Source organism: Salvelinus alpinus, chromosome 9 (assembly GCF_045679555.1).
Source record: "Salvelinus alpinus chromosome 9, SLU_Salpinus.1, whole genome shotgun sequence".
In the NCBI taxonomy this organism is placed as follows: Eukaryota; Metazoa; Chordata; class Actinopteri; order Salmoniformes; family Salmonidae; genus Salvelinus; species Salvelinus alpinus.
The window spans coordinates 78,380,417-78,396,809 of record NC_092094.1 but is presented as its reverse complement, the minus strand read 5'-3'; the positions used below and the strand labels follow the sequence as shown (position 1 = coordinate 78,396,809).

At 41.8% G+C, this 16,393-nt stretch overlaps 1 protein-coding gene and 1 long non-coding RNA gene across 3 annotated transcripts in view; one reads left to right on the top strand and one right to left on the bottom strand.

The window, feature by feature from the left end:
• Window positions 1–16,393, bottom strand: part of LOC139530675 (rho guanine nucleotide exchange factor 10-like) — an 86,077-nt gene that overhangs the window by 62,534 nt on the left and 7,150 nt on the right. For both annotated transcript variants that reach the window (XM_071327282.1, XM_071327284.1), the window contains exon 2: window positions 4,740–4,852. In XM_071327282.1, the coding sequence (XP_071183383.1) occupies window positions 4,740–4,779 (40 nt within the window). In that variant the 5' untranslated portion in view covers window positions 4,780–4,852. The remainder of the gene's footprint in view (window positions 1–4,739; window positions 4,853–16,393) is intronic.
• LOC139584076 (uncharacterized) lies at window positions 12,148–15,096 on the top strand. Its single transcript, XR_011676691.1, has 5 exons — window positions 12,148–12,316; window positions 12,851–12,901; window positions 13,930–14,028; window positions 14,274–14,329; window positions 14,523–15,096. It is a non-coding gene; the product is annotated as an uncharacterized lncRNA (long non-coding RNA).

The window sequence follows — 16,393 nt, the reverse complement described above, 5'->3', positions numbered from 1 at the left end:
AGACCTCATTCAGAGGACTACTCTTAAAGTGACATGGTGTTTCGGGTTAGGGGCAACCTGCTCTCTCTATACAGTTTATTGTTCTTTTCACTGCTAAGGTATAGGAGGTTCCATTGGGAGGGTTGTGTGTTGGGTTAGTCACAGGAGGTTTGTTCAACTGAACATGTGACAGATTGAGGACACTGACTGACACCATTGTAAGGCGTAGAAGAAGAAAGAAAGAAAATGCTCAAATGAAATCTCGACAGGCATTGAGAGCACATCTCTGGTACTTTCTGACAGCGGACAGGAGAGGACCTGCCATACTGAACAAAGGAGGTGAAGTAGGACAGATAAAGAGGAAGGGGTGTAAGGAAGGGGTGTAAAGGGTTGATGAAAAGGTGGTAAGGTGTGACGAGAAAAAGACATAACATCAAAATGCCTGCCCGGAATGCTGGCAACGGATTCACAGAAGGTGACATAACTCATCTGGTGGAATAGAGGAAAGGAATGCTCTGTATTCAGCCCATTCAAACTTCCCTTTCCCTCTAAGTCCATGGACTTCCTATTGGATCCAGAGTCCTATACCACAGTTCCGCTATGGGAGGCGGTAGCTCCAGTTTAGGAGGTCACAACCCCATCTGAAACTGCTACTTCACCTCCCTGGTCCGGGCTGAGTTTCTAACAGAAACTGTCACGCCTCTGCTCTTAAACATACCACAGATTCCTCATGTGACTCAGTCCCAGTACAAACACTACTGTCCTATCAGGATTCAGGCTTCCCCATGACTAGGTTAACCTACAAGGTGAACTCTCATATCCTGACTGTTCCTACTTAAAGTGTGAAAAATGTCTGGCCCAATTTCCTGAATGACCAAATCAGCGGTTACAACTCTTAATTTCCCGCTTTGCATTTTTTATATGAGAAGATTTTCTACTCAGCTTTCTCAGTATAGGCCTATAACCTTTTCTTCTTGACCCTCATTTATATCAGTTATGTTTCCTGTCCTGGCTAAGTACTTCCTGTCTGACTCTGAGCTGACGTTTATACAGCCGTTACAACAAACACTGGTTAACATAAACTTAGCCTGAGGCGGAGTAAGTAAGGTTTGAGGTTAGGCCCACTAACCATCAACCGCATCACTTACACAACTCGTTAGCTTCTTTGGGCTTGGGGGCAGTATTTTAACATCTGGATGACAAGCGTGCCCAAAGTAAACTGCCTGTTACTCAGGCCCAGAAGCTAGGATATGCATATAATTGGTAGATTTGGATAGAAAACACAAAAGTTTCCAAAACTGTTAAAATAATGTCTGTGTATAACAGAACTGATATGGCAGGCGAAAACCTGGGGAAAATCCATCCAGGAAGCGGGATTTTTTTTGATGTGGGTGGTTTTCAATTGAATGCCTATTGAGTATCTAATGTGTTAGGACCCAGATTGCAGTTCCTATGGCTTCCACAAGATGTCAGTCTTTAGACATTGTTTCAGGCTTGTTTTCTGAAAAATGAAGAAGAATGAGACCTTTCTGTCAGTGGACTGAGTAAGCATGCAGTACTGGTTTGCGTGCATGACCATGTGCGCGCCCTTCGTTGTTTTTCCTTTCTATTGAATACGCTATTGTCCGGTTGAAATATCGATTATTTAGACAATTGACAACCTGAGGATTAATTATAAACATCGTTTGACATGTTTCAACGAACATTACCGGTACTATTAGGATGTATTCGTCTGCATGTTTTGACCACCTTTGAGCCAGTGGATTACTGAACAAATGGAGATCTTGGGATATAAAGAGGGACTTTATCGAACAAAACAAACATTTATTGTGTAGCTGGGACTCTTGTGACTGAAAACCAGATGAAGATCTTTAAAGGTAAGTCATTAATTTTATTGCCATTTCTGACTTTCATGACTCCTCTACTTGGTTGGAAAATGTTTGTATGCTTTTGTAAGCGGGGCGCTGTCCTCAGATAATTGCATGGTATGCTTTTGTCGTAAAGCCTTTTTGAAATCTGACAAAGCGGCTGGATTAACAAGAAGTTAATCTTTAAGCCGATGTATAACACTTGTATTTTTATGAATGTTTAATATGATTATATCTGTATTTTGAATTTGCCGCTCTGCAATTTCACCGGATGTTCTTGAGGTGGGTCGCTAGCGGCACGCCTGCGCCAAAAAGGTTAGTTACTAACCCCGCAGGACTAAACTACCTGTTTAATAAGTCCTTCCCCAAAGTGGTTCTGATACATACTACACAGACCAATGTCTCAGAGACACAAAAGCTTTGAAGTTCCACAGCACGATGACCACTCTAGTCTAAATCACCATTATGATTGACAGATAGTGTCAAAGACCTCAGTTTGGTGTTATGACAATGGCCCATGACTAACACTATGGGCTCTGTGACCCCTGACCTTTATGCACACCCCGAAACTAAACTTCAGTGAAAGCGTTAGAGCAGAACATTAGGAGAGAAAAGCTGGAAAGAGAAGTAAATCAGCCGTTTCCATCCGTGGTAATGAACAGCTGTGTTGGACCAGTTAGACAGATAAGGAAAAGCTAGCCGCTGCTTAAGAGGTCTGTATCACTGCTGAGCCATGGGATGAATATTCATTCTAACATTCTTCATGTCTACTCTCTGAAGCATAGGCAGGGCCAAGTAAAGCAGAGCTGGATGTGATGTAAGAGGGATTGTATTAAAACTTGAACAGATGATTCACATCAATTGCCCATTCAATAATTTGGTCGCAATCGAGTGTGGATGATGAAGCTATAGATAGTTGGCTCTGTGAGAATGTGCGTGCCTTCAGTCTTCTCAATGGGCTCTAGTCAGCACACACACTAGGCCTGTCCCCAGCACCCATTGTTAATTCATAACCACAATATGGATTCTGTTCCTGTGCCTCCCCTCCTCTCCCGTCTGCCACAATGCTCTGCTCAATGAGTCATTGGCTTACGATGTGCTCCAGCATCGCCACGGCAACAATGCAACTGGCTGCCCAGAGGGATTTATCTGGCCTGTTCCTTTCCGAGGGGTGTGTGTGTCTGTGTGTGTGTGTGTGTGTGTGTGTGTGTGTGTGTGTGTGTGTGTGTGTGTGTGTGTGTGTGTGTGTGTGTCTGATGCTGCAGTATTCAGCCCGAGCTCGGATACTGACGCACATTGTCTGCTCTTCGCAGTCGTGGCACATTTCTCCTCCTCCTCACTCCTTCGTTCCGTGGCCCACGAGCAACAGAGCAGCGGAGGAGGAGAGGAATGTGTTGTTTGCACACTCTGCTCACACTCTGTCCATCCTGAAAGGCCCTCTGGGAGCTGAGCTGACCATCAGTGTGTCCACCAAAACAGACGTTTCAAACCTATTACTTCATCAACACGACCAGAATAAATCCATAGAATACCTAGATGGCCGACACCATGAGCCCTTTGGAGACCTGTTAGTTAATGTTGCTAAAACATTACAATACAGACTGCACTTGCTGTTACAAAAAGAAAATCTGTGTGGACACCTGCTCGTCGAACATCTCACCCCAAAATGAATATGGAGTTGGTCCCCCTTTGCTGCTATAGGCTTTCCACTAGATGTTGGGACATTGGAAGCAAGTCCCCGCAGCATACAGCCACAAGAGCATTCAGGTGTTGGGCACTGATGTTGGGTGATTAGGCCTGGCTCGCAGTCGGCGTTCAATATTCATCGGAAGGTGTTCGACGTGGTTGAGGTCAGGGCTGTGCAGGCCAGTCAAGTTCTTCCATACCAATCTCGACAAACCATTTCTGTATGAATCTCGCTTTGTGCAAGGGGGCATTGTCATGCTGAAACAGGAAAGGGCCTTCCCCAAACTGTTGCCACAAAGTTGGATGTACAGAATCATTTGGAATGTCATTGTCTGCAGTAGTGTTAAGATTTCCCTTCACTGGAACTCAGGGGCCCATGCAGAACGTGAAAAACAGCTCAAGACCATTATTCCTCCTCCACCAAAATATACAGTTGGCACTACGCATTGGGGCACTACCAAACCCAGATTCGTCTATCGGACTGCCAGATGGTGCATGATGGTGAAGCGTGAATCATCACTCCAGAGAAAGCGTTTCCACTGCTCCAGAGTCCAACGGCGGCAAGCTTTACACCACTCCTACCTGCGCTTGGTATTGCGCATGGTGATCTTAGACTAGTGTGCAGCTACTCGGCCATGGAAACCCATTTCCTGAAGCTCCCAACGAACAGTTATTGTGCTGAAGTTGCTTCCAGGGGCAGTGAGTGTTGCAACCGAGGACAGGCGATTTTTCGGCAATCGGCAGTCCCATTCTGTGAGCTTGTGTGGCCTACCACTTCACAGCTGAGCCTTTGTTGCTCCTAGGTGTTTCCACTTCACAATAACAGCACTTACAGTTGATCAGGGCAGCTGTAGCAGGGCCGACATTTGACGAACTGACTAGTTGGAAAGGTGGCATCCCATGAAGTCAGAGCTCATCAGTAAGGCCATTCTACTGCCAATGTTTGTTTATGGAGATTGCATGGCTGTGTGCAAGATTTTATACACCTGTCAGCAATGGGTGTTGCTGAAATAGCTGAATCCACTAATTTGAAGGAGTGTCCACACACAAAAGTGTATATATATATATATTATATATATATATATATATATATATATATAGTAGCTGTCGACAGGTCTGGGTAGCAGCATGTGTTCTTAGATGTGCTGGGAGAGATTGAGTCAGAGAGAGAGGGGAAGAGAGGAGGAGGATGTTGGCATTACTTACTTTCAGGAGGTGGGGGAGGGAAGTCTTCCACAATGTCCATACTGGGTGCTGTTTTCTGGGCATACAGGTTCACTCAGCAGCCTGGTGGTAGTCCTCTACACCCACACATTCCCCTGGAGGAAACAGACATATGGAATGTTAAAATAGCGTGCTATGATACTGTCCACTTATTCAATTAGCTAAGCATAGACGACTGTTCCCATGCATCATCTGCAGCAGTTTCCCCGAGCTATATGGCCAAGTTACAGCCTAACTAGACTTTTGCCTGGTAAGGTCACATGGTATACATGAACATGAGTATTAATACATGGAAAAAAGTCAAAAGATGGCATGTAATATGATATACACTTATGAAAGTAGCTTAGCACTGATACATCATTACTGTGGCATTTGGCACTGCATTACCCACAGCCGATGGTAAACCAACCAACCACACTCTGTTAATTCCATGTTAGTCACACCAAGGGTAGGGGAGCATTGTGGTCTTGGCTCTTTTGTCTGAGCATCTAATGCAGACAAAATTAAAAACAACATCAAGATACAAAACGTCCTCTCGCCCCACGTGTTAATGTGTAAACAAACAGTTAATATGATGTGTGTGTGTGTGTGTCAGAGCAGGGTTATTGTATCCGCTGACACCATTACGGTCAGTGACTGTGTAAGTAAACATGGTGGAGCTGGAAGCTTCACACCATGGGAATGGAGAAGGAAAACCCTGGGAGTTAATCATTACCAGTGTGCGCGCATGTGTGTGTTCAATATCGCGTCAGTCAGGCGTCAACGCTGCTCAAGCACTTTGTAACCTGTTGATTGATTTAGAGTGAGTCAGTAATCTCCTACTGTAGCTTTACCTCCCTCTGATCACGCATGTCCTTATTTTCCAAATAACCAGGAAGAAGAGGTTAACAGCTACGAGGTTCAACTCTACTGAACATCTGATAACAGCTGTCCAAATTGGGATGTCTAAATTTAGCAGTTGTTTTCATTGTTTGAAAGCCAGATTTCACCAAGAAAAACTAGGCTAATTTAGTCTAAAAATAAGTTATGTTATCAAATCAAGACGTTCAGTAGAATTTAATTCAATATAGTTCACTAATTCTAGCTCAAAATGATTTCCTAATAAACTTTTGCATGTACAGTACTATAAGCCTATCACTTTTACACATTACAGCATTTCTTATCTCAATACCTTATAACCTGTAAAAGGTCTAACACGGAGGGGCACAGGGTAGTGACAGGTATGCAAGTCAGAGGTCAAGGTGAGGGTGGGGTTAACCGAGGGCTCACTTTTCGTTGGGGGGGGTGGGGGGGGGGTGGATGACAATGCATGCTAAAACAGGAAACACACAGACCTGCACAGACATGAGACCAGAGAGAGAGAGAGCGCATTCTTCCACTGCCTAACATTTTGTTAAATAGATGATTGGACACATGGATGACTCCAACAAAATAAGCTTCAAGTTTAGGTTGGAAAGTAGGTCACGTCTTTCTGTAATTGCCTACTTCCTTCAAAAGAGACTAAAATGTCAAACTATCCTCAAGGGTGGATGATATAGCAATGATGTCATTCCATAGAATAAGAGGACCCTTGCAGAGTTCTAGTGTGTTCCATACTATTCAGAGATTCTGCTCTCTAATTAAATTCACACCATAATACGACAAGCTTACAATACAGTACAAGCATCTGTGAATAAGACTGCTCTATTCCAATGCTGCCAACAAGAGCCAAAATATATACCACTTAGAGACTCAAAGCTTGTTTTGTCTAGCTCCCCTGCGTCTTTGTCCCCACCCAGACAGCAGAGGGTGTGAACAAAGCACACAGGACCAGTGTTTTCTTCTGTATTGTATGTCTAAGAGACAGTTGGGTAGAAAATGTTTGTCCTGGAAACAAAATACTTTATAACTGCTCAAAGTTATAGCTAGACATGTGACTAACCGGACAGATTTAGACAAGGATAAAAAGTCCTAAAAGGATGGGATACACCCTTAACATGACTGATAAAATGATTCATCATCGCTATCCTCAGGACTACTGTATGAGTTGGGATTGTGACAAGGGAAGGGAGGGAGTTGGAAGGAGGGAGGGAGAGCTAGAGGGGGTGAAGAGGAAATACAGCAAACAGGTGTGTTCATCCTCTGGGCTTCCTAAAGAGGAAAGAGACACATCCCTTTCTGACAGATATTTCCTCAATTAAATACCTTTAATATGGTTATTATCATGGGCCATGTCTTATATTTGATAAATGTGACATTTAAATGTAACCTATTGTCTCACTTTTACAGAAGACCTTAAACTCAGGTTACTGTAAACAACAGTCTTGAGTCCAGACAGACGACCTTTCCGGAGATTCCTCCATTTACCTTCTGTTGACTCCTACATTTCCTAACCAGCACTTTTACTTGCTCGGTGGGGAAACAAGACGCACCTCGGCTAAATTACATCCTGTGTGGCCTGTGGCATCTAGGCCGTAATCCCTGGGACCACTTGGCCCACCATAGATTGGGGGGGGGGGGTCCTCTCACATACAGTACCAGTCAAAAGTTGACACACCTACTCATTCGAGGGTCTTTATTTTTACTATTTTCTACATTGTAGAATAATAGTGAAGACCTCAAACTATGAAAAAACACATATGTAATCATGTAGTAACCAAAAAAGAAAGTGTTAAAATCTATTTTAAAAATATATATTTTAGATTCTTTAAAGTAGCCACCATTTGCCTTGATGACAGCTTTCTTGGCATTCTCTCAACCAGTTGCATGAGGTAGTCACCTGGAATGCATTTCAATTAAAAGGTGTGCCTTGTTAAAAGTTAATTTGTGTAATTTATTTCCTTCGTTTAAGCCAATGGCAAGAACAGCTCAAATAAGCAAAGAGAAACAACAATCTGTCATTACTTTAAGACATGAAGGTCAGTCAATCCGGAAAATGTCAAGAACTTTGAACGTTTCTTCAAGTGCAGTCACAAAAACCATCAAGCGCTACGATGAAACTGGCTCTCATGAGGTCCGCCACAGGAAAGGAAGACCCAGAGTTACCTCTGCTGCAGAAGATACATTCATTAGAGTTACCAGCCTCAGAAATTGCAGCCCAAATAAATGCTTCAGAGTTCAAGTAACAGACACATCAACAGTTCAGAGGAGACTGCGCAAAATCAGGCCTTCATGGTTGCGGCAATGAAGCCACTACAAAAGGACACCAATAAAAAAAAAGAGACTTGCTTGGGCCAAGAAACATGCGCAATGGACATTAGACTGGTGGAAATCTGTTCTTTGGTCTGTCCAAATTGGAGATTTTTGGTTCCAACCGCCGTGTCTTGAGATGCAGAGTGAGATGCTGAGTAGGTGAACGGATGATCTCCGCATGTGTGGTTCCCACTGTGAAGCATGGAGGAGGTGGTGTGATGGTGCGGGGGTGCTTTGCTGGTGATAATGTCTGTGATTTATTTAGAATTAAAGGCACACTTAACCAGCTTGGCTACCGCAGCATTCTGCAGCCATACGCCATCCAATCTGGTTGCACTTAGTGGGACTATCATTTGTTTTTCAACAGGACAATGACCCAAAACACACCTCCAGGCAGTGTAAGGGCTATTTGACCAAGAAGGAGAGTGATGAGTGCTATATCAGATGACCTGGCCTCCACAATCACCCGACCTCAACCCAATTGAGATGGGTCGGACAGCATAGTGAAGGAAAAGCAGCCAACATATGTGGGAACTCCTTCAAGACCGTTGAAAAAGCATTCCTCATTAAGCTGGTTGAGAGAATGCCAAGAGTGTGCAAAGCTATCATCAAGGCAAAGGGTGGCTCAAATATATTTTGATTAGTTTAACATTTTTGGGGGTTATTACATATGTGTTATTTCATAGTTGATGTCTTCACTATATATATATAGTTGATACTTGAATGAGTAGGTGTCCAAACTTTTGACTGGTACTGTACATAGACCAACAGTGACTTTCATGTCAGCACCCTATACTTACTACACCATGCCTATTGGAGGCTTCCAAACATTCCTTTAAAGTAGGTCTAGGTGGCAGGCAGGGTGGCGTGCAGGGTGGTGGGCAGGCAGCTGAGCCAACAGTGGGGGGGGGGGGGGAGAACAGTCTGATGACAGACTTGACCAAGCATATCATTACAAGTCAACAACACACAAGTAAACCTCTGTGGTTAGCCATGCACAGACAGGAAAATAGTAATCTAGGGCCTGTAGTTAATGCTGCTGATTTGTTTCCAGTTTGTTCACAACAAACGTCACTAAAACGAGTCACAACTAGGGCTGTTGCGGTGACCGTATTACCGCCACACCGGCGCTCACGAGTCATGAAGGCAGTCAAATTCCACATGACCGTTTAGTCACGGTAATTAGGCTTCTGCAAGCTCTGATGCTGCTGCTGGTCATTACCAAACTTGCTAACTCCCTGGTACTCAGCACTCTATTGTCCCTCTAATCACTCTGACATCAATGCAAGTATTCGTAAACAAACAAATATTGTAAACAAACACTTCATGAGAGCCCATGACCTCATGTTGTGCAACATTTCTATAGGCTATGCAATTGTGAGAAAACAGAGTGATGGCCTCTAATAAAAAGAGGATTCCATCAGCTTTCTATAGGCTAGGCCTCCTATATTTATTGATCAACTTGCCTAATATTAAGCACATTCCTTAGATTTACAACAGGAGTATAGCCTACCTGGCAGGCATGAAAATAAACCACGGGGAAAAGCGTCCTCCATTCGCTATTTAAGTGCATAGATGACATGTATTTGTCCCCTGTCCCGATACAGGTGCATGATAATGGTCCATTTTAATTCATAACAAATCACATATATAATTTATTCTGATGGGTGACAATATTAGCCTATCACTTGTAAATTATATATTATCACTTGTGAATGGATGCCCATCATAAGAAACGATGCCTTTTTTTGGCTACTTGTTCGAATCATAGCCGCACACCTCATCAAAACATATAGCCCTATGGGCTAGGCTACATAAGTTTTGTTATCACAACTAAAAGTGGCCAAATTACTTCTTAAAATGAAGTACATTAATCTGCTTTACAAGGGGTGTAGAGCCTAACTGCCATACATAAGGAGCGCGACAGTTTGTGGGGAAGATCATATTCACCATAAAAATGCACATTTATAATAAAAGCATTACATGCATAATTGCATTTGCGGTCACTTCTGATAATGGTGTTTTCAGCAAATGGAACATTCACGCTTATAGCCTACTACCATGTGCTCATTGCTGCGCTTATTATGTGAAGAAATAGCCTAATAGTTTATCAAACTTTTAAGCTAAAAGTTCTGATATGTTGCGTCAGCCACATAGCATTAAAAAGAAATGCATGCTGGTTGTATTAATTTGGGATCCATCAAATCACACAACTGTCCCAGACTGTTAGGAATATTTATTTCTCACACAGAATAGGTCGACTTTTGTACTATGGGGGATAGTAGATTGACATAGGCTAGTGCTTTTGCTGTTCGTTAGGCCTACTCATCTTGTAGGCTGACAAAGTAAATGTGGACAGGTCGTCCAATATCTTTTATATGCACCTCGGCATTGGATAAGGACGCGCACAGTTGCGTGCGTTCCCGATGTGTCCGTCTTAACTTGTAACCTGTGAGAAAGACCAGATCACGTGACAGAGCGCCACGCAGTACTCCGGGCCACAAAAGGCATGGATTTTTTTAGGGTGCATTACGGACACAAAGGGGATGCGTGAAATTCGAGGCATTATCAAGTGCTTGTCAAATTGTGAATGAGAGACTGATGTAGTGTGTACAGCCTGCGCAAAAAAACCAAAGCAGAGCTCATGCCTTTCAAGTGCCTTTTTTCTAAATCATTAGTCTCATCATGCAGCCTTAAAATGTATAAAAAAATCTAAACATGTAGCCCAACGTTTGTAGAACAACTGAAGTTACATTAATAACTCTAAATTAAGCATATAGGAGTAGCTGTTTCTTTGTTAACCGCTCAACACAGAATAGCCGCATGTGCGCACTCCCTCAAATCATTTGGATAAAATATTTATATTTTATTCAGCTTTGTTCAATTGGGTTCTCATACTATAAAATAATGCCGTGGAATTATAAGCAAATCTCGTCTGCTAAATAAACTAGTGTAGCCCACAGCCATAGCCACATCAGGACAACTCAGAGTATGCTATTCTTTTCTGAAAGACTATATTTTCTTCATATCATGCTTCTTTAGATCTGTCTAAAATAAAATTATGGATTTATTGTGAAGGTGTAGGCTATATTACATTACATGGATTTATTAGACTTTTTAAAATGTCTTGTAGGCCATGTGTGGAAGCCAGGAGATGCTAAATGTGTTTATGTTAATTAACGGTCAATCACTGTGAGACCGACAGTTATTTGGTTGACAATCACCGGCTGACGAAACCGCCACAGCCCTAGTCACAACAGTAATAATAAACATGTTCACAAAGGGTGAGGAGTTATCACATACATTGACTGCTGCATAATGAAAATCACAATCTACTCAGTAATTACTTCAAACCAAGACTGCAGCCAGGCGACCAAATTGTGTGCGTGTCACTAACAGCTTCTTGCTGTTTGAAGAGTTTGACGCCTCTATGAAGCCAAAAACAGCTCAAGCATTTTTAATGACAAGTGGCATTCCACAAATGGTTTGACAGAGTCACAAACAAAACCCAGAGCCAGCCATGGAACTCACAGCCGCATCAGTAGAGAGCAGAGAATCCTCTCTCTACATACATGCACACACACTCCTTCTGCTTCTCGGGCTGGAGCTGTGTCTCTCTGCATGGCTGTGTTATTGGCAGTGTGTCATTGTCTCCCATCACCAGCATTACTGTAATCAGTGGTCCATTATACACACACACAAACAGTCCTCTCTGTGAATAGATGGACAGGGATGACAAAGATACTTGCGCTGGGGAGGACAGTGTCCTGTAGCCTACTAAAATGGCCAGGCACTCTCTGTCCCTCTCCCCTCTCTGTATTTCAATTCAATTTCAATTGAAGGGGCTTTATTGGCATGGGAAACATATGTTTACATTGCCAAAGCAAGTGAAATAGATAACAATACAAAATGAAACAGTAAACATTACACTCACAAAAGATCCAAAAGAATAAAGACATTTCAAATGTCATATTATGTGTTGTAATGATGTGCAAATAGTTAAAGTACAAAAGGGGAAAATATATAAACATACATATAGATTGTATTTGCAATGGTGTTTGTTCTTCACTGGTTGCCCTTTTCTTGTGGCAACAGGTCACATATCTTGCTGCTGTGATTGCTAACCCAATAGATATGGGAGTTTATCAAAATTGGATTTGTTTTCAAATTCTTTGTGGGTCTGTGTAATCTAAGGGAAATGTGTGTCTCTAATATGGTCATACATTTGGCAGGAGGTTAGGAAGTGCAGCTCAGTTTCCACCTCCTTTTGTGGGCAGTGTGCACATAGCCGGTCTTCTCTAGAGCCAGGGTTGCCTACGGCGGCCTCTCTCAATAGCAAGGCTATGCTCACGGAGTCTGTACATAGTCAAAGCTTTCCTTAAGTTTGGGTCGGTACTCTCTGTTTTGGGCCAAATAGCATTCTAGTTTGCTCTGTTTTTTTTGTTAATTCTTTCCAATGTGTCAAGTAATTATCTTTTTGTTTTCTCTGTATTTGGTTGGATATAATTGTGTTGCTGTCCTGGGGCTCCGTTTGTGAACAGAGCCCCAGGACCAGCTTGCTTAGGGGACTCTTCTCCAGGTTCATCTCCTGTATTTGATGGCTTTATTATGGAAGGTTTGGGAATTGCTTCATTTTAGGTGGTTGTAGAATTTAACAAATATTTTCTGGATTTTGATAATTAGCGGGTATCGTCCTAATTCTGCTCTGCATGCATTATTTTGGTGTTTTATCTTGTACACAGAGGATATTTTTGCATGCAGGTCTCAATTTGGTGTTTGTCCCATTTTGTGAATTCTTGGTTGGTGAGCAGACCCCAGACCGCACAACCATAAAGGGCAATGGGTTCTATAACTGATTCAAGTATTTTTTGCCAGAGCTTAATTGGCATGTCAAATATTATGTTCCTTCTGCCTTCTCTCAGATCGTTCACAGCTTTGTGGAAGTTACCTGTGGCGCTGATGTTTATTCCAAGGTATGCATCTTTTTTTGATTGCTCTAGGGCAACGGTGTCTACAAGGAATTATTTCTCTGTGTGTGTGTGTGTGTGTGTGTGTGTGTTGACAGGGGGCCAGGCAGAACCAGTTTTATGACATGTAGAGGAGGATCCCTGAAAACCACAGTGAGAGAGAAGAATGTAGTCAGTCAGCCTCCAAGGAGTGGAGCTTAAAAGTATATTGGATATTTCTCTCATTAGAAATCTAACACACTTTCGGAATGTTCATGTCAGCAATAACTAATGATATATCCTTGTGTATGCAAACTGCTCGGCTATAAGAGCCCATGAAGAGAACAAACAGATCTACAGAGCGTGTTAACATGCAGTAACTCAATGTATACCATTGCATAGCTGAGTATTATGTTCATAGCTGCTTTCTAAAGCCTCCGACAGACCTGAAATGTTATCTGACCTAGACACAGGGATCAATATAGCCAGAGGAGCAGCATGGCATTTCACATCAGCAGCTGTAATTACACAGGTGTCGGGTGTGGGAAATACACTTCAATAGCATGGCCTAGGGTAGGTCACCCATACAGAAATTATAGATTAGAATATATTTCAATAAAATATATTGGGGAAAATGTATTTCTCAAATATGTTTAAAAACACAAACACACCTCACAACCTTCTCTACCCTAATGATAATGTTGAGTCTCTATTGGCTTCTGGTACGTTAGCATTAGGTTCCCAGAGTGGCATTTTGCATGCAAAAGTTGGATCATTGAGTTGTAGTTGAAAACAAATTCTGCAGCTATTGGAGGTACCACTTAGTATGATACATAAAAAAATACATGAAGTGTTTATTTTTAAAAGATATCTGTAAATATATTTTTCCTGAGCTGTCAATCACAATTTGAAATGCCTGCCCCAAGCCCCGCTTGCAACTGACAATTCTTCTTCAGAAGGTGAAGAGCACCACTAAAAAAAAGCTCTTGTGGATAATGGCATTTTATTTTACATTCATAACATAATTTTTTTTTTTTTTACCTGGTGGGTGACAGAGGAAGAAAAATCTTGCTTGCAGTTCAATACATTTTTCATCGAGCTTGCTAACACAGCTAGCTACCTAGCTTGACACCAACGTGCAACGACTGACCATGGTAAGAATTATTTTGAAAATTAAAGTTGAGTCCAGTAGAGTTAATGTCATGTATGTATTAGATATAATGTAATTACCAAAGCCATTGTTAAATGCTCTTGGCTAACCAACCAATGTGTTGCTTGCTAGCTAGCTACCTTAGCTAGATTTAGTGACGGTTGCCTGTCTTTGATAGAACTGGCTAGCCCCTTATTTATTCTTGAGTGGAATTATTTCACTGACTCTCCGTCACTGCATTATCCACAGGGTAACTGGCAACTTGTGAGTCTGCAATAGACACTGGAGGTGAAGGAATTTGCATTGTAAGTATCAATTTCATATTCAAAAACATTATTTAAAAAAGACATGTTAAGTGCACAGAGGTAATTTGTACATTTTGTGTTTCAGATGCTACCTTCTAGTAAGTATTTCACTGTTAGTCTACACTGTTTACAAAGCATGTGACAAACACAATTTTATCTAAGTGACTCCCATGCCACAATCAACATGTTTCAGATGCGACCTTCAAGTGACTCCCATGCCACAATCAACATGTTTCAGATGCGACCTTCAAGTGACTCCCATGCCACAATCAACATGTTTCAGACGCGACCTTCAAGTGACTCCCATGCCACATTCAACATGTTTCAGATGCGACCTTCAAGTGACTCCCATGCCACATTCAACATGTTTCAGATGCGACCTTCAAGTGACTCCCATGCCACATTCAACATGTTTCAGACGCGACCTTCAAGTGACTCCCATGCCACAATCAACATGTTTCAGACGCGACCTTCAAGTGACTCCCATGCCACATTCAACATGTTTCAGATGCGACCTTCAAGTGACTCCCACGCCACATTCAACATGTTTCAGATGCGACCTTCAAGTGACTCCCATGCTACAATTCAATGAGTTATTTGAGCAAAAAAAATTAAGATTATTGAAAGCACTGAGTTGTCAGTCATGAGTCATTCAAACTTTTCAAAAGTATACCACAGCATGCATGCTACTGTGATTTAGTGCTGAACTTTGTAGTTTTATACATATAAGGTAAAAAGCCAAATTCATTAAAATACATGGCAACATCTTTATGAAATATATTTTACTAGCTACCATAGCATGCTGTCAAAATGTTTTTCCACACCACATATTTAAATATATATGTAGACATATATGAATACAGACAATTTTATAATATGTCCATATATACACACTACCAGTCAAAAGTTTTACAACACCTACTCATTCAAGGGTTTTCCTTTAATTTTTTACTATTGTCTACATTGTAGAATAATAGTGAAGACATCAAAACTCTGAAATAACATATATGGAATAATGTAGTCAGAAAAAAGAAAAAGAAAAAAAAAAGGGTTAAACAAATCAAAATATATTTTATTTGAGATTCTTCAAATAGCCACCCTTTGCCTTTGACAGCTTTGCACACTTTTGGCATTCTCTCAACCAGCTTCATGAGGTAGTCACCTGGAATGCATTTCAATTAACAGTATGGATGCACTATATAAAAAAAATAATATTAAATTTAAAAAAAATAAAAATCGGTAAGCATGTCGGAATCGGACGATATTACCTAAAAATGCCAACATCGGCCCAATGTCTAGTTTAACGCTGATGTGCATACCTATCTAACGTAATGATGCCACAAAAAAATACAGCGCTACACAGAACAAAGCAGAAAAATACTAAGCTCACACTTCCAACAACTAAACAAGTTCAAGTCGAGCAGTCCTTTGAAAGAGTAAGAACATTTCAGCGAGACAACTGAAAGGCAAAATCCATTAACACCAAGATAAAGGAATTCATTTCCCTTAACAATCAACCGTTCTCTGTTGTGGATGATGTTGGCTTTCGCCGACACCTCGAGCCCCAGCACACATTACCAAGTAGGCACTATGTTTCAGATGTTGCACTACCGGAGTTATACAGTATTGCTGAAACGCACATCTATGAGCTACTTGCGTCACTGCTATTAGCGTCACAACTGACATTTGGACCAGCGATGTCAGCCCCATGAGCATGCTGAGTCTGACAGCATAGTGGGTCGACAAGGATTTCATACTGAGGAAAGCCGTATTGCATGCTCAAGGGGCTGGTTCTCATACCTCTGCTGCTATTTGAGAACATGTTTGAAACATGAACACACTCCTAGCGCCATTCGAACAACTGACTCGAGAAATAAGCTCATCAACTGCGTTTGCAGCATACGTGATACCCTCTGTCATGGCATTGAAACGCCTGCTCAAAAAAACTGCCGACAGACCGTGGGGTTAAAACTTGAAAGTTTTTTATATCAGTATCAGGTTTTTTGGGGGCAAGGAAAATATTGGATATCGGTGTCGGCGAAAAATGTAATATCGGTGCATCCC